The sequence below is a fragment of the Monodon monoceros genome, unplaced genomic scaffold, assembly GCF_005190385.1.
Source record: "Monodon monoceros isolate NGI ecotype Baffin Bay Population unplaced genomic scaffold, NGI_Narwhal_1 Super_Scaffold_18, whole genome shotgun sequence".
NCBI lineage: Eukaryota > Metazoa > Chordata > Mammalia > Artiodactyla > Monodontidae > Monodon > Monodon monoceros.
The window spans coordinates 176,857,827-176,878,818 of NW_021703774.1; the positions used below are offsets into that span (position 1 = coordinate 176,857,827).

At 54.7% G+C, this 20,992-nt stretch overlaps 1 protein-coding gene across 8 annotated transcripts in view; it reads left to right on the plus strand.

Annotated features, from left to right (window-relative positions):
* Positions 1–20,992, plus strand: part of NPHP4 (nephrocystin 4) — a 137,500-nt gene that overhangs the window by 11,731 nt on the left and 104,777 nt on the right. For 6 of the 8 annotated variants that reach the window (XR_003794454.1, XR_003794455.1, XM_029228734.1 and 3 more), the window contains exons 3-7: positions 895–1,068; positions 4,078–4,230; positions 13,180–13,352; positions 14,413–14,477; positions 17,284–17,439. Coding sequence is in view for 6 of the 8 variants with exons in the window: in XM_029228734.1 (XP_029084567.1) it covers positions 934–1,068; positions 4,078–4,230; positions 13,180–13,352; positions 14,413–14,477; positions 17,284–17,439 (682 nt within the window). In the remaining 2 variants the exon portion in view is untranslated. Of the gene's footprint in view, positions 1–894; positions 1,069–4,077; positions 4,231–13,179; positions 13,353–14,412; positions 14,478–17,283; positions 17,440–20,992 lie in introns of those variants that run through there. The other 2 variants (XM_029228736.1, XM_029228739.1) reach the window with 2 other exon arrangements.

Below are 20,992 nucleotides of genomic sequence, written 5' to 3' on the forward strand. Positions count from 1 at the left end.
GGCGCCAATGCCAACCCAGTGAAAGAGGCAAGTGGCATCTGGAGGTTATGAAAATAGCTTTGACCCTGTGGAGCCCTTGACCACCTTGGGCAACCTCAGGGGTTTGGGAACCACGTTCAGAAAACTGCTGTCTTAGAAGATCAAAGCCCGTGCCTTCTTGCTTGCCATTTTAGCATACCGAATATGGCCTCTGTTCAAGGCCGAGAGCTTATGATTCTGTGTCAGCTGAAGACAGTCTCTCGAGAAGGTTCAGATCCCTGTCTGCTGGAAGGCGGGTAGCATCCTTATTGAGCCAGGTTGCCAAGACACCCAGAGCACTCAAAAGCTGTCCCCACCTGGCTTCACCAGCAAGACTGCATGTAGCTCAGCTGTCTTGGGTGCCGGACTTCAGGGGCCCCTTGAGCCAGGGCTCTCGTGATGACGTCTGGACCCGCTGGCCTTGCTCCTGCTCTGCCTGCCTTTTTGTATGTGTCTCAAGGTAGCTGCTCCTGTGGTGCCCTGGGCAGCTTCAGGCTGATGACCTCTCTGCTCCGGAGGCCACAGAAAAGAGTGTTTCCTCTCCTAACAGAACCAGCAGAAGCTCTGAGATCACATCTCGTTGGCTCTGAGTGGGTCGTGTGCCCCAAGCCACTCTAAGACAGCCCTGGTTCCCGAGGCCTGGTGCCGGTCCCTAAACCAGTCACTGAGGCCGGGATAGGTGTGCTCTGGTTGGCCAGGGCAAGGTGGCGTGGGCGCCAGTCTGCTGCACTGGGGGGCTAGAGGGTGGGATGGCAGAGTGTGGGTTGCAGGGGTGGTGGTTTCCCTGGGGTTCCTGGGAGGTCGGAAACTTTCAGCACTGCTCTAAGAACTGTGGCCCTCATAACTCGTTTCTTTATTTGAACACAAATGCCGCAGGTCGTCCTAGAGGCCCCCGGTGACGCTCAGACTGGCGGAATGCACGACTGGTACAGGATCTTTGACCAAAACCTGCTGGTCCCTCCCCACACACAGAGAGCACGCCAGCCTCTAAAGGAGTCGACGGCATTCCAGTGTGTCCTGAAGTGGCTTGATGGCCCGTTAATTAAGCAGGTAAAGAAATTGGTTCTTTACTGTCAAATGCACGCTGTCACTGCCCTCACCTGAGATGGTGTTGATTTTCACATGTCTATTTGGGTCTTGCACTGTACCCATCACCCCGGGCCTTGGCAGTACTCGGAGGTAAAGTGGTCCATCAGCAAAGGGGATCTGTGATTCAGCGACTCGGTCAGCACTTTTGGCCCTGGCTAAAAGGCTTCTTTTTGCCTACAGTGGAGCAATCTAAAAACCCAGGTAATTCGAGTTGCTGGGTTATTTCCTGACCAGGTTGTTTGCAAGAGGTGGCCTTGTGCATGGCTCAGCATGGCCGGCTTTCGGCCTGGCAGTCAGAATAGCAGGGGCGGAGCTCTGGGCATCCTGGGAGATGTGCCTGGGAGGTACCACCGCCTTTGCACATTCAGGCCCTTGCTCTGTGGCTCTGCGTCCACCTGTGCCCTCCAGCTGCCAGGGGACCTGCCGGAGAAGCTGGCACGTCTGTGCCTCCTCAGACCGCCCACAGGATTGGATGGGCCTAGGGACGCCCAGTGTCCTGGGGGGACGCACAGGAAGGATCCAGCCCTGCCAGTGTGAGCATGTGGCTTGGCAAGACTGTATCTTCTTCCTCTGCAGCTGGCAGGGTCATTCTCCAGGCACTCAAAGCTGTCGGAGCGCTGGGTCTATTATTAAATCACTCACATCCGTCCTGCATCATCACTTCGAGCCCTTTGATTGAGCACCTGCTGTGTGCTTGCCACTGTGTTAGGTACTGTGGTGATTACTGCTCTTACTACTTTACTTCTTAGCGCTTTACTTGTATTAGTTTACTTCATCCTCATGACAGCCCCAAGATGTAGGTAGCATCATTACCCCTGTTTTACAGAAGAGGAGGCAACCCGAGAGAGGTGACCTTGGTTGCCCAGGGTGACACAGCTCCAGCCGGCCAGCTGGGACTCCAACCTAGGGAGACCGGCTCCAGCAGTCTCCTGGCCTTCCAGGAGCTCACAAGATAGTGGACAGCAGTTTCCTCTTTCTTAGGAATTTTGCAAAGGAGATTTTATTTATTTTCCCATTTTACTTTATTAATTCATTTAAATTTGTTTTTGAAAAGGTAATTCCCATAGTTCAAAATTCACAAGGGCGCACAGGGAAAGTGTATTGTCCCATGAAGTCCCCAAGGCACCCAGTGTCCCACCCTAGATACAGCCAGTGTTAACCTGTTTTCTGTACAACTTTCTGGAAATTCTAAGCAAACACAACAAATAAATACAGTTGTATGTATTTTTCCTTTTTTTTTTTTTTAACATAAATGATAGCTTATATTCTGTTCTATATCTTAAAAAATATTCTTAACAATATGTGTTATATGTTGTTCATGTCATTCCACGAAGAATTTCTGACTCTTTCTTAAGACAGCATAGCTTTTCCTGTGTGGATGACCTGCCATCCATCCGTTCATTAGGCCCTTGCTGATGACCGGTTGGACTCCCTCCAGGGGTTTGCTTTTACAGACATGGCTACAATGCGTAACTTCATTGACATCGTTTAAAAAAATGCACACATATGTCTGTGGAATGATTCCTACAAGTGGTTTCGTGATGTCGAGTCACACATTTCAAGTTTTCATTTAAAACCCAATTATAAGTTGTTTATAAAAAATCACACTGTAAACCTAAAGTATATGTCTTCAAACCATATGTATGAAAGGAAAAGGATGGAAAAAAGGCCGTGTAAACACTAAGCATAAGAGAGCTTTGTGGCTGTACTAATATCAGACAAAGTAGAGTTCAAGGCGAAGCATATCCCTAGAGATAAAGGGACATTTCACAGTGATGATGTTAGTCAGGAAGACGTGACGGTCCTAGATGTGTGTGTGCACCTACGTCGGGAGCCCCCAGAGGCACCCCCCGGGTTCAGTGATACACTAGCAGGAGGATTTGACATGACTCAGCACATAGTCATCCTCAGAGGACAGATTTATTTCAGTGAGAAATTACCGAGTAGGATGAGCCAAGCCAAAGGCATATGGGGGGAGACGGGCGTGAGCTTCCGGGGTCATCTGCCATGGGAATCCCCCAGGACACACTTCATTCCCTCAGCAGCAGGCTGCGACAACACCTGTGAAATGCTGTCAACCAAGGAAGCTCGTTAGAGACTCAGTGCCCACAGGCTCTGAAAACCTCAGGGCTTCTTGGGAGCTGGTCGTGTAGATACCCTCTGCCTAGCACGTACCAAGATTCCAGGGTCCCAGAAGGAGAGCAGGTGTTCAGCGTAAATCACTCTGTACAGGCAGTTTAGGTCCTGGGAGCCGTTCTTATTCGTTAGGGTGGTGGGACCCCCACGTTCCCAGAGGAGCTAAAGGCCCAGCAAAGCCTCACTGCGGTACGCGGTGCTGCTGTGGGGAAAGGGCTGGTCTTTACAGTGTCTGGTGCCTTGTCTGTATTTGTGGCCATGACTTCTCAGTTCTCAAAGATCTGCTTTTCTTTTGCTCACACCCCAGCGCCACTCCCAAATAATTCTGGCAAGTTGAGTTTTTAGTTTGTGGTTCTATCAGGATGTAAAGGGTAAAACAGAACACAGAAAACCATGCAAAATAGCTTAAGCTTGAGGTAATTTGTTAACTCACATAAAGACAAACCCATAGTTAGCATAAGCTTCAGGTGTGCCTTGATCCAGAATCTCACGTGGTGTCACCTGGACTTGTTCTTTCTTGGCTCCACATGGCATCATGTGTGTCTGTCTCTGCAGCTCTAGCCTCTTGTGTCTCGTTGCTTCTGGGTGAGTCTCCAGCCTGTGTCTGGGCCCAGAGACTCCAGCCTCTGGTTGGCCAGGGGAGGGCCGTGTACTTGGACTCATAACCTCACCAGGACCACGGGCCGTGGGAGAGAGGTAGTTCCCCGAAAGGAACTGAGACCTAAACTGGGGGATGGACGCTGAGTGGCCCAGTTCTCCGTGGATGGTCCGTCAGTACTTGCTGGGAGGCTCGTGACCTTGAGGACCCTTCAGGGCCGTCCCTCTGTCTCCTAGGGTGTGCTGGAGGTGCTGTCGGAGGTGGGCTGCCACCTGCGAGTGTCCCTCTTTGATGTGACCTACCGACACTTCTTCGGGAGGACATGGAAGAGCCCGGCGAGGCCCCTGGAGCCGCTCTGCAGGCAGCCACCCAGGATCGACTTCAGTGAGGTGGGCGGGGCGGCAGGTGGGCGTGCGGGGTGGGCGTGCGGGGTACAGTGGACCTGGGGGCGCCGCCAGCGCGTCCCAGAGCCCAGGAACGCCCCTGAGCAGTGGGCCCGGCCCTCCAAAGCTCGTCCTGGCGCCGGCCCCTGTTTCCAGACAGAATCTTGGGTGGAAGCCACACGCCCTGAGCGGTTCAGCTGGGAGTGGGGGGGGGGGACACACGAGGGGGTTTCTTCCCCTTCACGGAACCTTGCAGCTTTTGGAACAAAGTTAGGAAATTATCGATCTCATCTGACTCCCCTACTTTTCCTCTCCCCTTCTTTTTCTTTCTTTTTCGTTTCTTCTTCTTCTTTTGTTTTTTTTAAAATGAGCAACTTGAGACCTAGCAGTAAAGTGACTTACCCAGGTAGAAGGTAGCAGAGCCCGGAGCCCCTGCCTCTGCCTGCAGACGGGGTGCTCGCGTTGGCATCAGTTGGTGACACGATTTTGCCCACGTAGCTGTGTCTGGCCGCCCCGCAGATAGGGTTTTCCATCTTCGTTCAGCTGCACCAAATTCACAAACATCCCTCCATCGCCTGCTGTCTGCTGGCCATTGTGCCGGGCGCCAGGGCGATGAAGCTGGGTGGACGGGCTTGGTGTGGTTCTCACCCTGGACAACTTGCAGTCTGCTGGGACGACACACCCAGGCAGGCGACAGAGCAGGTGCAGGTGTGATAGGTTCTCGGAGGAGACCGACAGCTACTGCCCTAAAGAAGAAGGGAGATGTGCTGCAGGCAGACCTCTGCGAGCTGGGCCCCAGGATGAGGAGGGACCCAGCCCCAGGACGAGCAGGGCGGCAGGTGCCGCAAGCAGGGCAGGCCCCGCACGTGCCCGGGGGTGGGGGAGGGAGGCGTGGGGAGGCAGCCGAGGGTGGGCTTGGCGGGCTGGCTGGGCAGGGCCTTCCTAGGGACACTGGGCTCTTCCTCAAGAGTGGGAGGTGTCCCAGAGGTCTTCTTCCCGGCTGCTGCTTCAAGCTGAACCTGCAGGCAGCAGGGTCCTGCAGGGGACGGTCACGGGTATCGGGAGGGTCGGTGCTGTGTTGGCTTTATCCTTCCCGTGTGTACAGAGTCAGGGAAGCCCAGTAAGTGACAGTACAGTGAATAATGGAGGTGGTGGCAGTGACCATGGCCATCCTGGGGGAGGTCGCCGTGCGTAAGCAGACCAAGCGAGCCGCCCTTTTCTGCGGGGGGCGGTCCTGGCCCAGTCGTGAGGCTGCCGGGTCGCGACTCTGCACTTGGCGGTCACCCAGAGTCGGGATGCCATGTCTCGGCGTGGATTGATTCTGACTGGTCCTGTTACTGAACGTGCCGGAGAGGGTGACGCCGCCCCCGGAGGTCAGGAAAATTAGATAAGGCCGTGGGTATGTGTGTCCTGCGGCCCAGGACCGCAGCTGGTGTCCAGGCTGCCAGACGGCCTGTGAGGTGCCCCTTAGAGTCTGGCCGCAGAGAAAGGCCACGTGTTGTAAACTGGGGAGTGATGCTGGGTGGCTGCTTAGGGTGCCGTCCCAGCTCAGGCAGGGAGTCGCCTTCACGCCTCTGACTTGGGGCGGTCAAGGCCCGGGCAGGAGCGCAGTGGCCCCGATGTTGCTGGGAGCCTTCCAGGGCCGGGCTGTTTGGGTTCTCCTTCTCGGGTGGACAGTCAGGCCCCGGGAAGCCCGGTGGGGTGACAGTTAGTACGGTGACACACGGTCCTCTCCTGGGGAGTCTCCACGGGAGAGGCTGGCTCCCAGCACCTTGGTGTGGTTTCGTCCCCGCCATCCGCCTCTGGAGGTCGGTAGATCATCTCTCCGCCTTGAAGAGCAATCCGGCAGGTCAGAGGCCGTGAGCGACACCCGCCTTGACTGCAGGGATTGTTCTCGGGCCTCGTTTTCACCCCGGGCGTCGGAGGGGCCCTGCAGGCTCCGTTTGGAAGCGCTGCCGTGTCGAGGGGATGGTTATGCTCTGAAGTCAGCACGGCGGCACTTGGCTGCCACTGGGGTCCCGAGATGAGCCCTCCCTCCGTGGCTTTCCCCATGGCAGTGGCTGTCACAGCCTTGACAGGCCACGCCCGGAGGGCCTGCCCTGTCCCGCCACCAGCTGGGTGACTGTGAGCCCTGCAGAGTGGAGGTCGCGTTGCAAGGAAGCCTTCAGAGCTGCCGCTCCCCCTTCTGGACTCGTCCAGGGTTTAGCGTCCGTGCCTGAGAGGGCTTCTCGTGTGTCCCTGTGTCCTGGGAGCTGTGGGTCTCAGGCCTTTTCAGCTCACAGTTCAGGTCTGACCTGAGCTGTGGGAGCCGAGTGCCGCTCCATCGTTCGTGTTCTGCCGAGTGGGGCATGTGGACGGGGCCGTGTGTTAGGGAGGACCACAGCCCTCAGTGTTTCTGCAAGAACCTGCACCCTTCAGCCTTAGTTACTGAAGTGGAGATCGCAGCAAGGCTGGTGTGGGTGAACAGAGCATTTCTGGTTGGGAGCTGGTGTCAGAGCCACGGAATTGCTCGGGGAAGAGCTGTGCTCCAGCTGCTATGCCCAAGGCGAGCAGCAGAGGTCAGTGGTGCCCCAGGAACGCCCATCCTGATGAGCCACTCGGCAGCATCCTCCTTGCCCAGCGCTTTCCTCCCACCCTTGACGTTCAGAGTTTAGTTAACTAAAGAGAACCCCCCTTTGCCGTGTGTGCGTGTACGTGTGTGTACCTGCGTGCATACGTGTATGTACGTGTTTACATGAAATGTGGGGCGTTCCCAAGGTGGCCTCGATAGGCAGGAGGGACTGGTTCTGCGGCCTCATCATGTGAGCAAAGCCCTGCGTCCATACCTATGGGAATAGAGAGAAACACAGTTTGCCCTGTTTTGAGGTGATTCTGAAATTTGGTGATGATCTTCTTCTGATTTTACTAATTGCCTGGGTTTTTCTGGTTCTGCCGATCAGCCGTGGCTTGGGGGTGATACGACGGGAGGTCGCCAGCTGCCAGTAGCAGGGGACCATCTTTGGAATCGGTGTGGCTGTCCCGCCTACACGTGGATTCCTGAATCAACCGCGTGGGCTCTGGGTTTTGATTGAGTTGTCGCTGTAATATGTAGCCCTGAAAGAAGATGTTGTTTTGTTACTTTGCAAACAACGTCCTGAGGAAAGACGGGAAAAAAGAAGTCCTTCCTTGAGCCCGAGCTGGGTGTTTCTTTCTGTGAGTGATGAATTCCTCATGCTGCGCTCAGATCCCCTCTTGTCCCAGCCTCTCGGCTCTGCCTGGCGGAGCCCAGGGGACCAGCTCTGGGCCTCTCAGCTCTGACTCAGAATTAGGTGCTCTCCTTCGAGACCATCCTCAGTGGAGAGGAATTGCCCTTCACTTGCACTGAGACGGTTGATCATTCATTCAACCTCTCAAAAGATACCTTTAAAAAATAATCCGGGGGGCTTCCCTGGTGGCGCAGTGGTTGAGTCCGCCTGCCAATGCAGGGGACACGGGTTCGAGCCCTGGTCTGGGAAGATCCCACATGCTGCGGAACAACTAAGCCCGTGAGCCACAACTACTGAGCCTGCGCGTCTGGAGCCTGTGTTCTGCAACGAGAGGCCGCGATAGCGAGAGGCCCGTGCACCGCGATGAAGGGTGGACCCCGCTTGCCGCAACTAGAGAAAGCCCTCGCACAGAAACGAAGACCCAACAAACACAGCCAAAAATAAATAGATAAGTTAAAAAAAAAAAAATCCGGGAGGACAAAGTACCGTGCAGTTCCTACACGTTCTTTCTGAGATGGACATAATTCTCCCTTAGATTCGTTCCTTAACTAACCACACTCAGCCTTTCAGTGACAGGCTCATTTCTCCTCCTTTATTTATTGTATGCAAGTGACTGGCAGGAATCCTAGTGGTTCTTCACAGGCAGCCGGAACCCGGACCAGGAGATGGTTCCTCCTGAGCCCATCTCAGCCCGAGGTGTTGCTGAAGTCACAGGCGGATCCCTGGCCTCCGGGAGACACAGGTAATTGGGCTGCTTCCTCGTCCCATCGCCAACCGAGAGCAACCGGCTGCTGGATGTGCTTGTTTGTCAGAGTAATGAGAGTAAGGTGACTCCCTTTAAAAGTGGAGGCTGTCCATAAGAAAGAATGAAATCATGCCATTTGCAGCAACATGGATGGACCTGGAGATGATCGTACTGAGTGAAGTAAGTCAGACAGAGAAAGACAAATACCGTATGATGTCGCTTATATGTGGAATCTAAAATAGGACACAAGTGAACTTATCTACGAACCAGATACAGACTCACAGACACAGAGGACAGACCTGTGGTTGCCAAGGGGGAGATGTGGGGGAGGGAAGGATTGGGAGTTTGCGGTCGGTAGGTGCAAACTATTGTATATAGAATGGATAAACAGCAAGGTCCTAAATGTGTAGCACAGGGAACTATATTCAGTACCCTGTGATAAACCATAAGGGAAAAGAAAATAAAAAAGAATGTGTATATATGTATAACTGAATCACTTTGCTGTACAGCAGAAATGAACACAACATTGTAAATCAACTATACTTCAATAAAATTAAAAAAAAAAAAAGTGGAGGCTGTCAGGGAATGTCAGCGTGTCCAAACGAAACTCTGGGAGGCTCTGCCGTGCCTTGGTTAACCTCCGGGTTCTTGAACGTGCCTTACCCTCTCCTTACACCTCTCACATGTTCCAAGAGCTGCTCCTGATGCAAACAATCTGCAAAGCAGGAATCCAGTATCACTCCCGGGCACCGTCTCTACGGAGAGAGCCTGGCCTCAGCCTTGTCACCCGAGGAGGGCTTCTCTCCTCTCCAGCTCAACAGAAACCAGTCCCCGGGGACACCAAGCCAGGAATGGACGGTGGTAGGAAGGGGATAGAAATGAGTGAATGAATAGAAGGGCAAAGGATATCTCTCCATGATGTTTCCAGCAGCGGGATTTAGTTGTACTGTGTGGTGATTGAACTGTGGGGACAATTTAACCACGTGGGGACAATAGAAAGCTTTGAATTTGTCAGCTTATGCTGTTGTGTGTTCATCACAGTCTCCTGGGGGGGTAGTTTTGCTTCGGGCTGTAACTGGGTTTGCTGTTTCTGAATAAGCCCAGCCATCGTTCTCCAGGCGGGAGCGGGACAGGCCTTGGCCTCGGGGGTGGGATCTGATGTAGGGGGACAAGGGCTGAGTCCTGCTCCGTCACTTACTCCTGTGGGGTCTTAGGCCCGTTGTTTAAACTCTTAGAATTCATCTTCGGTGCAGCGCCCATCTCCTAAGGGTCCGGAGTATAAACAGTAGGTCCCTCCCAGACAGGCGCCCAGGGAGCAGTAGGTGTTCACTCCGCAAACACTGGCTGGGGGTCCGCTCTGTGCCAGGCTCTGTTACATTAGGAGCTGGACGTGCCCGGATGGATGAGATGGTGTGTGGTCATTTCAGCCGTGGTGGGGTTTGCGTTGTCACTGTAGATCGGGGCTTGTCAACCCTGGCTCCGCGGACACTTTGAGCCAGGTAATTCTCTCGGTGGCGGACTGTCTCCAGGGCTGTGTCCCTTCCTGTGGATAATGGTGGACCCCACCCCGGATGAGCAGAAGCTTCTGACTTCGGAATTAGAGATTTTGCATCTTCCCAGATGCTTGGCAACTTTGCTTGGCGAGTTCACCGTGCTTGGAGCACTCAGTCTTGTGGTGGCTTGTGTGCAGGAAACTGCTCTGAGCCTCAAGTGGAAGGTTGAGCTGGTAGATGTTGGCTGCAGGAAGGATTTGTGATATATTTACCTTCCTGAAGACATCCTATTAAAGGTTTATTAAAAAAAAAATGGTTTGGAAGGCACTAGTTTAATTTCTGATCTCTCTCCTGTGGCCTTGACCTCAGCCTGGGACCGAAGAGCACGTGTCACTTAGGGCAGGTCAAGCGGAGGTGTGGCCGGGGACGCGAGGCTGCAACCTCTCCATGAAGGCACATCATCTGAGGCCCAATCGTGTGGGTGAAAATGGAATCTGGGCCCCGAGGCAAAGCGGTGTCCGTGTGTCTGAAGATGAAGGCATTAAGACAGGAGCATTTTTGTGATTTATTAATCTGTTTCTCCTGTCAGAGAGGCACCTTGTCAGGGGTGGCTGAGTGAGATGTGATGCGGGGGAGAGCCAGAGCCCCACTCTGCCATCTCCCGCAGCTTCTCTCGCAGGTAACTGGATGGGCTTGACTCTAGCTTTCAATCGTGCAGTGGCAGCCGATGCATCTGCGAGCATCCTGCACAGCCTTCTTGAGGCGTCCTGACGCTGGAGGGCTTGTTTGCAGTGCTGCTTGACCGCGGTTGAGATGTCTGGCCAAGTCCACAGGGCTGGGGGTGGGGGAGTGCCTGGGTTCCAAGTGACTTGGCCCTCCTGGGGACCCCCCCAAACACACACACACACATGCACGCACACACACGCGCACACACACACACACACACACACACACACACGCACACACGGGTTGAAGCCGCAGAGTTGTGTGGTTCATCCCAGGAGGCTTTTGCTTCCACCGACCCTCCGAGCTGGTTGGCCCTGGGCAGGGTGTGCATTTTCTACCTGCCTAATCTAGCCTTTACCTTTGAACTTCTTGAGGGCTGGATCGCGTTTTCTAGGTTCCTTAGAAATTCTTTAGCATGTGCTGTGCCCACACTAGAGGGGCAATAAATAACGTTTGGAAAAGCATCGGTCCTTAACCAGCAGTAATGATGGGATGAGACCCTCAGACCTCGTGTCGCCTTGTGATTCACGGAGCTTCCAAGGCCGACCCTCCTGGTGAAAGTGGGGTCTCTGGAGACAGACCAGGGGGCTCCGTGGTCGGTTTGGTCTCAGAATAATCGTTTTCAGTGGTAAAAGAAAGGGAGAGGCAACAGCCATGAGTCCACATGTGGGACGTCCCAAAAGCAGCTGGTCCACCGCCTCCAGGCAAAGGATTTCAAGGTGACCTCTAAGCTGGAGGCTTATTGCTGCTTTGCATCAGAGCTGACAATGTTTGTTTCACTGCCAAGAGGAAAAGTGGGTAGTGTTCATAAAACTGATATGCACAGGTGTACATATGAGAGGTGAGATAATGACAAACTTGACTTTACAGCAGGCCTTTTTAAAACAGTTCTTGAGTCTTGGAAACGGAAACATAATTCTCTCTTGGTCCAACTGCCTGTCAGCTGTAAGTGGTCACTATTTCATCATTTTGCAATAAAAGATAATAGAATAACGATTTATATCTCATGGCTGATGTTTTAATGTGTCTCTCTGTTATCCTGGGCTGACAGTCTGTGATTACAGTAAACGTTTTCTCGGTGACACCATGGTAATGACTCGTTAATGGGGGATTGTTTAAGTTTAAGTCACGTTGCCACGGCCCGGCCCGGCCTGGCCCTGCCTTGGGGGGAGGGTGGCCTTTGTGTTCTGCTGGTGACTCTACACCTGGGCTTCGCCCCAACAAGGATGCTGGGTTCCAGGGACCACTTGGGTCCAGAGCCTCAGGTCAGCACTGACCTGGGCTTCTGGGACGCTTGTTGCCCATAGATTCGCAAGCCCAGTTAGTGCCTCCATTTCTGTCTTCTGTGTCTACGACGTTTGTGAGCTGAGAGCAGCTGCTTTGGATTTCAGGAGATTGGAAAACAGCAGCAGAGGGAAGGTGCTTCCATTCCCACTTGGGAGGGTGCATCTCAGCGATGGGAGCTGGATTTGACCCGCCCATGTCCCCCCTCCCTGTGGTGAGAGTGAGGGCTGCCATCTGTACCTTAGAGGATGGAGAGGCTGCAAGTGGGAAACCTTTTAGGAGCAATTTGAGTATCATCTACTTGGCTTGGGTTCACAACTCGTATAATAAAGAATCCCACCGTGGGACATCCCTGGTGGTCCAGTGGTTAAGAATCCGCCTGCCAATGCAGGGGACACGGGTTCGACCCCTGGTCCGGGAAGATCCCACATGCCGCGGAGCAACTAAGCCCGTGCGCCACAACTACTGAGCCTGCGCTCTAGAGCCTGCGAGCCACAACTACTGAGCCCGCATGCCACAACTACCGAAATCCTCGCACCTAGAGCCTGTGCTCCGTGACGAGAGAAGCCACCGCAGTGAGAAGCCCGCGCACCGCAATGAAGAGTAGCCCCCGCTCACCGCAACTAGAGGAAGCCAGCATGCAGCAACGAAGACCCAACGCAGCAAAAAAAAAAAAAAAATCCCACAGCAATATTCATCATGAAAAGAAGTTAGTTGGGCTCCGAACTGAGGATCCTGCTTAGTTTATTTTTATTTTTTTATTTTTGCGGTACGCGGGCCTCTCACTGTTGGGGCCTCTCCCGTTGCGGAGCACAGGCTCCGGACGCGCAGGCTCAGCGGCCATGGCTCACAGGCCCAGCCGCTCTGCGGCATGTGGGATCTTCCCGGACCGGGGCACGAACCCGTGTCCCCCTGCATCGGCAGGTGGACTCTCAACCACTGCGCCACCAGGGAAGCCACCTGCTTAGTTTAAATAAAATTCATTCGGGTGCAGCCTCGTGTTTCCACACAAAACAGGGATTAGAGTCAATACTGGCAAGTTGTGACTGCAGTTTGACGGCGGTGTTGGATGGAACAGCTCAGTGGGTGCGTGGGTGCAGTGGGCTACTTACGTCTTTGGGCTCGTGGTCCTCCCGGGTGATGGGCGTGGGGCACGAGGCTGCCCCAGCCCCTTTGTTCTCCAGAGGCTCTGGGTCTTTTGGCATTTTCTGTGGATGGGAAGGTCCCAGAGGAGAAGCAAATAGTTTGATGTCCCAGATGCTGGGCACCCTGGAAGGAGGAGCTGTGAGGGGCTCGCTCACTGGGCCCCTTCTCTGCTCTGGCGCCTGGAAGGGATGCTGCTCCCCGCGCGGCGTGTTTGTGGCGTTGACGTGACGACGAGGAGGGGGCGCACCCGCGTTCCTCCGTGTTTCTTCTCTGCAGCTCGAGAGCGTTCAGTCCGTCCCTGGCTTCTCTTTTGCAGCCCTTCTATTTTCACACGTCCTTGAACCATCCTAATATCGTGGCTGTGGTAGAAGTGGTCACTGAAGGCAGGAGACGGGACGGGACCCTTCAGGCTTTGTCCTGTGGGTTTGGAATCCTTCGGATCTTCAGCAACAACTCGGAATCTCCTACGTCTGCCCCCCAGGACAAACGGTATCTGCCCCATTTTCCCCGTCGCTGGGGTTTCCGGCGTCTTTCTGTGGTGATTTAACGGCTCATTATTTGTCCAGACTAGAAAGCTCTGAATTTGTCAGCATTTGTGTTCATCACAGTCTCCTGGTGGTATTTTTGCTTCGGGCTGTAACTGGGTTTGCTGTTTCTGAATAAGCCCAGCCATCGTTCTCCAGGCGGGAGCGGGACAGGCCTTGGCCTCGGGAGTGGGATCTGATGTAAGGTGGTCAAGGGCTGAGTCCTGCTCCGTCACTTACTCCTGTGGGGTCTTAGGCCCATTGTTTAAACTCTTAGAATTCATCTTCAGTGCAGCGTCCATCTCCTAAGGGTCCGGAGTATAAACAGTAGGTTCTTCCCAGACAGGCGCCCAGGGAGCAGTAGGTGTTCACTCCGCAAACACTGGCTGGGGGTCCGCTCTGTGCCAGGCTCTGTTACATTAGGAGCTGGACGTGCCCGGATGGATGAGATGGTGTGTGGTCATTTCAGCCGTGGTGGGGTTTGCGTTGTCACTGTAGATCGGGGCTTGTCAACACTGGCTCCGCGGACACTTTGGGCTGTCCCACGCAGTGTACGAGGTCTCGTAGCACCCCTGGCCTCTGCCCACTAGATGCCAGGCAGCCCCCTCCCCGCCCAGCTGTGACAGCCAAAAGCATCTCCAGACTTTACCAGACATCCCGACGGGGGCAAAATCATCCCGGGTTGAGAACCACCACTCCAGACACACAATCGTGGAAACCCCTCAAACGTTGTTTTCTTGGGACATCTCCAAGCATGACCAACTCCCCAGGCATTGTTTTCTAGCGCTGAGGTTCTCAGGCTGCACTCGGGCCGTGCTGTGTGTGTGCTGGACATGCTTGGCCACGAGTGTTGAGGGCTCGCGGATCTGATGCTGTCCTCAGCTGTCTGTTTCCCACGGAGGGTCGAGAAAGCTCCTGGAGGTGTGGTGCTGGGGTCCCCAAGACCTTCCTTTCGAGAAGCATAGCTGACATCCCATGAGTAAATGCAAGATGCTGACCTGCATCTCACGGGTCTTGTTTTGCAGGTTGAGACTGTATCACGGCAGCCCCCGAGCCCTCCTGCACCCGCTTCTCCAGGACCCCATAGAACGTAAGAGACGAGGCCTGGCCAGGCCTGCTCCTACCGTCCGTCCTCAGCAGCGCCTGTCTGTCGTATGACTTCCCTGAGCGCTAGAACCCCGTCAGCTTAGCTGAATTGTTAATAGATTTGGGGAACGTGTAACGTTGGGCTTGGAGTTCTGACATAATTTGAAGATCTGAGACACATGAGCCTATAAGGATGGTGTAGCTGTGTGAAGATGACCCCATGGGGGCCACCTGGTGGGAGGGCTGTTGGCCTCCTTGCCTCTGGGGTAGCAGCTTTGCCCCCATGTGAAGTAGTTGCTGTCCATCACTGCCCACCGGCTGTCCCAGGAAGCCTTTGACCGCGAAGTCCGTGGGTCATCTTCAACACAGCAAGGTGTCCAGCGGTGCCAAATGAGAGTGGCATCTGCAGGAGCACCGGGCATGCATGGGCCCCGCGTGGAGCGGCCGGCCTTAGGGCAGAGTGGGCTTCCCGCCCTGCCTTTGTGGCTTCTCCTCCCGAGCCATCAGGGTACCCGTGGGAGGGACCTGCGGCCCCCTGTCTGCTGGCCGTGCGGAGGGTAGACGGAAGGGTGTGCGGTGAAGCGGGGGGGGGGGGGGGGGCTAACAGGCGGTTTCAGGGGGGGATGTGGGGGCTGCTGGCCCTCGGGAGGGGGGCCGGGGGCCAAGGGGTGGAGGTGGGTCTGTTTGGCGGGGGGCGGGGTGGTGGAGACTTTCTGTCTCTTTGCGATGTTGCCCAGATTCCATGATGGGCACCCAGCCTGTGTGAAAAACCCAGGCTTACCCCGACCCATCCACTCCCTCTGAATTTGGTGAAAATCTCACGATAGAGGAACAGTCGGTCAGAAACTTGGTTTTGTTGATACAGACTGGCTTTTAGGTTATTTCGCAATTGAATTTAATCATTAACCTGCCAGCGTTTCCTCTCCTGAAGTATCCTTGGACTCAGCACCTTTCCAGCAGCAGACACAGCCCCCAGCTTGGCTCCAGGCCCACGGATCTGGGCGCTGGTGGAGGGTGTGGGAGCTGCGGCCGTGTGAGGGGGGCCTGGGGACGGACCGCCACAGGCTGTCAGCTCATCATCTCAGGGGCATTTCTAAAAGTGCGGGGCTGTTTTTCTTGGATGGATAATGCAGTCACATGACCCAGCATTCAAAGTACTGAATAGTATGAAAAGGTTCAGGTGAGGTCTCCTTCCTCCTCTGCTCGGCCCTTCACCTGCACCACAGGTGACCTTCCTCTCTGGGATCTTGTGGGTCCTTCTAGGTCCTCTGATGACACACAAGCAAACGTGCACTTCCCTTTTCTGTTTTTGCCCCCGTTTACTTGTCCCAGACCTTTCTTTTTTCCCTTAATGATTTATCTTGGTGGATGTTTCATATCAGTACCTAGAAAGCGTGCTCATTCTTTTTTTTTTTTTTTTTTTTTTTTTTTTTTTTTTTGCGGTACGCGGGCCTCTCACTGTTGTGGCCTCTCCCGTTGCGGAGCACAGGCTCCGGACGCGCAGGCTCAGCGGCCATGGCTCACGGGCCCAGCCGCTCCGCGGCATGTGGGATCTTCCCGGACCAGGGCACGAACCCGTGTCCCCTGCATCGGCAGGCGGACTCTCAACCGCTGCGCCACCAGGGAAGCCCCGTGCTCATTCTTTTTACAGCTGTGTGGTATTTCATTGAATTGCTGTTTGTGATTGAACCAACCCACCCCAAATGGACCCTTGGGGCAGTTCTGTGAGAACAGAGGGTTGAAGGCTTTGCTGCAGTGGACATCTGCCATTTTGCAAGTGTGCACGTGAATCTGTAGGGTAAACTCCCAGAAGTGGGATTGCTGGTCTGAGGGCCTGTGCATTCACAGTCTTGTGTTATTTCCCCTGTTTGCCCTCCATAGAGGTTGTACCAGCATGCTCACCAGCCAGCCATGTAGCAGAGTGCCTTTCAGGGTACTTAACATTTTAAAGTAAGCACATCCCATGTTTGGAGCGGTTAGATATTAAAAATCTGGTTTTCGATAATGTAGTTTTGTTTTTCTAACGAATATTTAGTTCTTTTCTTATGAAATCACAAAGCACGCCTCAGGAGGTGGTGAGTCCCCTATCAGTGGAGGAAATCAAGCCCAGGCAAGATGGACCATTTGATGGGAATGTGTTGAGGGCATGTCTGTGGTCCCTCCCAACCCAGTTTCTATTGACGCCCTTCTGTCCACTTTCCCGAGTGCTCTGTATCTGAGCTCTTCCCAGTGGTTCCTTTCTCCAGGATGCTTTCCCCCTTCCCACTTCCCCTAGCACGTTATCCGAACCTTCCTTGGGGTTCGGATCCCGTTCTCCTGTGTGTTATGGATGTCGGCATGCTTGTGTCTTAGTCACCCCAGAGGAATGGTCCTTCCTTGAGGACAGGACTCTGTCTTGGAGGCCACTGGCCACCCAGGGCCTAGTCCTGCTGCTTTGTGGGTCTTGACGGATGCAAGGCTGAGACTGAAAGGGATGCAGGCCTCTGGTCAGAGGACCTTCTAGGTTCCCTCTGATTATGGGAGCAAAAGCGATGCCTGACTTCACTGCTCTTGGGGAAGAGGTGAGCGGAGAGATTTTATTATGTCGGATCAAAAACAAGTACCTCTTTCGTTGCAATTTTACCAGTGAGAGTTATTTAAGGATTGATTCTTTTTTGCTCTTGGGCTGAGCAAACAGAGCAATTCCCTTGTCTCCCTCGAAAAATACTTTTCCTGTTTGTTGAATTCTTTTCCAAGATGCTCAGTTTATTGGTCGGTTTGACCGAAAGTGCCTTGGTTCAGGCTGTCACAGGAGGTGTTTTCTCCCTCAGAAAACAAGCACATGACCCTCATTGAGAACTGCAGCCTGCAGTACACGCTGAAGCGACACCCGCTCCTGGAGCCCGTGTTCCACCTTCTTCCTGAGAACCTTCTGGTGTCTGGTCTGCAGCAGATACCTGGTCTCCTTCCAGCTCATGGAGAATCGGGTAAGGGCTCCTCTGTTTCTGTCCACTTGGTGAGTCTCTGTTAGTTCATGGTCAGACCTTGCAGGAACTGGGGTGAGGGCTGGCTGGGCCCCCCAGCAAACAGCCTGGTGGTGGGGGGAGGGGGAGGAGGGGGGTGGGCAGCAGTGTCGTCTCGTTCGCGGCCCCTTCCTGAACACATCTCACATCCCTCAGGTCGTCTCTGCCTTCTCTCCTTGAGAAATGCTTTCATAAGATAAAATAGCCCGTGTCTGTATGACTGTGGCCAGAAAAACCACTGTTGCTAGATCCCACCCTTCCTGGGCCACCATATCAGTGGCTTAATTATTATCAGTTTTTAATTGCGGTAAAATAGACATAACATAAAATTTACTGTTTTAACCATTGTCAAGTGTGCAGTTCAGGGGCATCAGGTACATTCACGCTGTTGTGTAACCATCCTCCCCGTCCACCTGCAGAGCCTTTTCATCGTCCCAGACGGAAACTCTGTCCCGCTAGACGCTGACTCCCCTTCCCCTCCCCAGCCCTGCCCCCCCCTTCTGCTCTCTGTCTCTCTGAGTTGACTCCTCTAGGGACCTCCTAGCCGTGGAGTCCTACAGCATTGGTCCTTTTGTGACTGACTTATTTTGCTGGGCATAATGTCCTCAAGGTTCATCCCTGTTGTTCTGTGTGTCGGAATTTCCTTGCTTTTTAAGACTGAATGGTGCCCCACAGTGTGGATGGACCACGTTTTGTTTATCCATTTACCTGTGCATGGACACTTGGGCTGTTCTGCCTTTCAACTTGTGAGTGAAACTGCTCCATTACTTTGGAACTGAAATTCACGGGACAGGCTCAGGGCTGTGTCTGGGTGTGTTTTAGAAGTTGATTCTCCTGGTGGGTGTGGGCCAGCCCTTCACAGCCACGAGTCACTGTGAGGGCTGCTCTCCTCTCAGGTCCTGCCGACGGGCCTCCCTCCTCGGTCTCATGCTCCCTCTGAGTACGCTTGGGGGCTTTTTGCCTGGCCGTCTGGGAGAATCCAGGAGGAGGGACCGCACCAGCCTCCCCACCTGGGGCTGCTGGAACCTCTGGTCTCGGTGGGCCGGCTGCAGCTCCCATCCAGGAGGGGCAGGATGTGGCTTTGGGTGTGAGTGGCTGGGGAGGAGATCTGGGAGGTGCAGAGTGTTTGGCTCAGAACAGAGACACTCAGGACCCAAAGAGACGGCTCAGCTCCAGGAGGGAGAGTGTTTGTCTCGGTGACGATGTCCCTGCGCGTGGCCTGGGCGCTGTGGTCTTGTTATCTGAGTTCATGAACTCCTGGGACGGGTGCACGGTGGTCATCACCATCACGAGGTCACTGTTTCTCCAGTGTCTCGGAGAAGAGACGATGATACATGAGAAATGACCAGCTAACCGTGAACGGGAGCATGTCCTGGGCGGGGGATGGAGGGGGTCCCAGGTTTGGATCTGCCGGGGTCGCCAAGCTCTAACCCTCCTGAAGCCCCCCGTAGGCAGCCGTGTTGCCCTCTGCGATGCGCCTGTGTTCACCCAAGAGGGAGGGAGGAGAAGTTAAGAGTTACAGGCAGGCAGAGGGAGAACCTCCTTCCTGGTCGTGCTGTTGGGATTGAGAGGGTGGAACCTGCATCCGGCTCTGAGCCCCCCTCCCACTGGTCATGGGGGCGCTGTCAGCACCGCTGTGACTACGCGGGTATCAGACATCTATGTGCGCACCTGCGGGGAGCTCAGCTTCTGTGAGTCTTTCTGACCTGGGATTCTGGGAATTTAAACAGAATGTTCTCGAGGCCTGAGGTGTATCCATCACCAGTGGGTGTCAGTAGAACTGCAGATAAAACATGAAAATACGGAAGCGGAGCTCGGGCCTGCTTCTGTGTCCCTCCTGGAAGGTGAAGGAGAAGCTCAGATGCCCAGACAGGCCCCGCGTTTGTTCTCAGCATCTCAGGTCGGACGGTGGGAGTCAAGGGCTTCGCTACAGAGAGGAGTTCTGGATCCAAGGAGCGTGAGTTCAGCTCTGGATCCAGAAGTTCGTGTTTTCGGGAGAGCTGAGCCCCTCTGGCCTCCGGTTTGCCTCCCTGGAATGGAGCGGCTGGCACTGGGCACTTTTAATAGATGCAGGTGGTGTCTGTAAATGGCAAAGATGAAGGACAGTTTACGTTGTTGTTGTTTAAAAACAAATGGCCGGAATCGGTCTGGCGGGCGGGCAGGAGCTGCCGTCTCCCGTGCAGGAGCCCCGCTTGCTCCTCGGGGGAGGGGCCGAGGGCAGCCTCCCCTCCGTCCCCGAGACCCTGTTGCTCAGCCCTTACAGCGGTTATTGTCTCCGTTACCAGTTCTGCCCAGGATCTTACGGGCTTTTGTGACTCACTCTTTGAAAAAGGGTATCTTGGCTGGATACTGTTTTATGCCCCTGAGAGGGCCCAGGCAGGGACTGGTGCTGGCGTCCGTGGTGCTGGGAACCGGGGATCGCTTGTCTAGTTTGCAGAGGGTTTGGTTATATTTGGGTGCCGTGTTGGGACTCGGATATTTGTTCCTTTGGAAAATGCCACAACACAGGAGGAGTGAGTTGTTTTCCACTGAAATGTGGACTGAGGTCACTGCAGGTTCACACGCGGTTTTAGTTAAGTGGGGCAGCCTTGCAGGTCTGGCTGGCAGGGGTGGTGAGGGGCGCCCTGGGCACCGTGCTGGGCAGTCAGTGCAGGGGGCTCACTGCTGTCAATCACCCCTTGTCCCCTGCTTGGCCTGGCTCACTGCCGCTGCTCCCCGGGATCCCATCCCCCCTCCCTCCTGTATGTCGAGCATCGCTGTGCCAGCTCTGTGCCATGAAGGGCAGTCTTGGGGCCAGCCCGCCCTGCCTGACCCACCAGCCCGCTGACTCCAGCCCCGGCTTCGTCATCTGTTAAACCCAGCTCGGCAGTGCTGTCCGCGGAACTGACTTGCCTGTCTGCCCCGTGGCAGCCTCCCGTAGCTTGGTGTGTCCCTGGGCCCGCCCTCTACTTACCTACCTGAGGTGGTTCCCCAGCCCCGACCTGCCGGCGCTGCATCTCAGCAAAGAACATCAAGGTCCCGTGTGGGGCCCCACACCCCAAGCCCAACCGCCTTGTGTAGCGGTGGGGTTCTCCCCCCGGGCTTCCCAGGCTGTGCTGACGGCCTGCCCTCCCCAAGTCTGGGAGCGTGGCTTCTAGATTCCCGGAGTGACCGCGGTCCCCTGCAGAGAGGGAGCGAGGGGGACAGGGCTTCCCGCTGCCGCTGAGAGCCGGGGGCTGGTGATCCTGCAGCCTAGACCCCAATCCTTTGCGCCCTCTTAGGCCAAGGACAGGTTCAAGTGACAGAATTAATCTTTAGTCAATGAATTCGGTAAGACTAGAAGTTTTCCCTTCCAATCTCACTCCTAGAGAAAACCACTGCTAATAGCTCGGTGTATGCCTTTTATATACTAATTGAGTCATTGACTCATTCACTTATTTGTTGATGGCTCAACACGTATTTGTAGAGTAGATCCTGTGCGTGGCAGGCCCCGTGCTGGGGCTGAGGGTGCAGCCCTGTATTCCCAGTGGAGCATCAG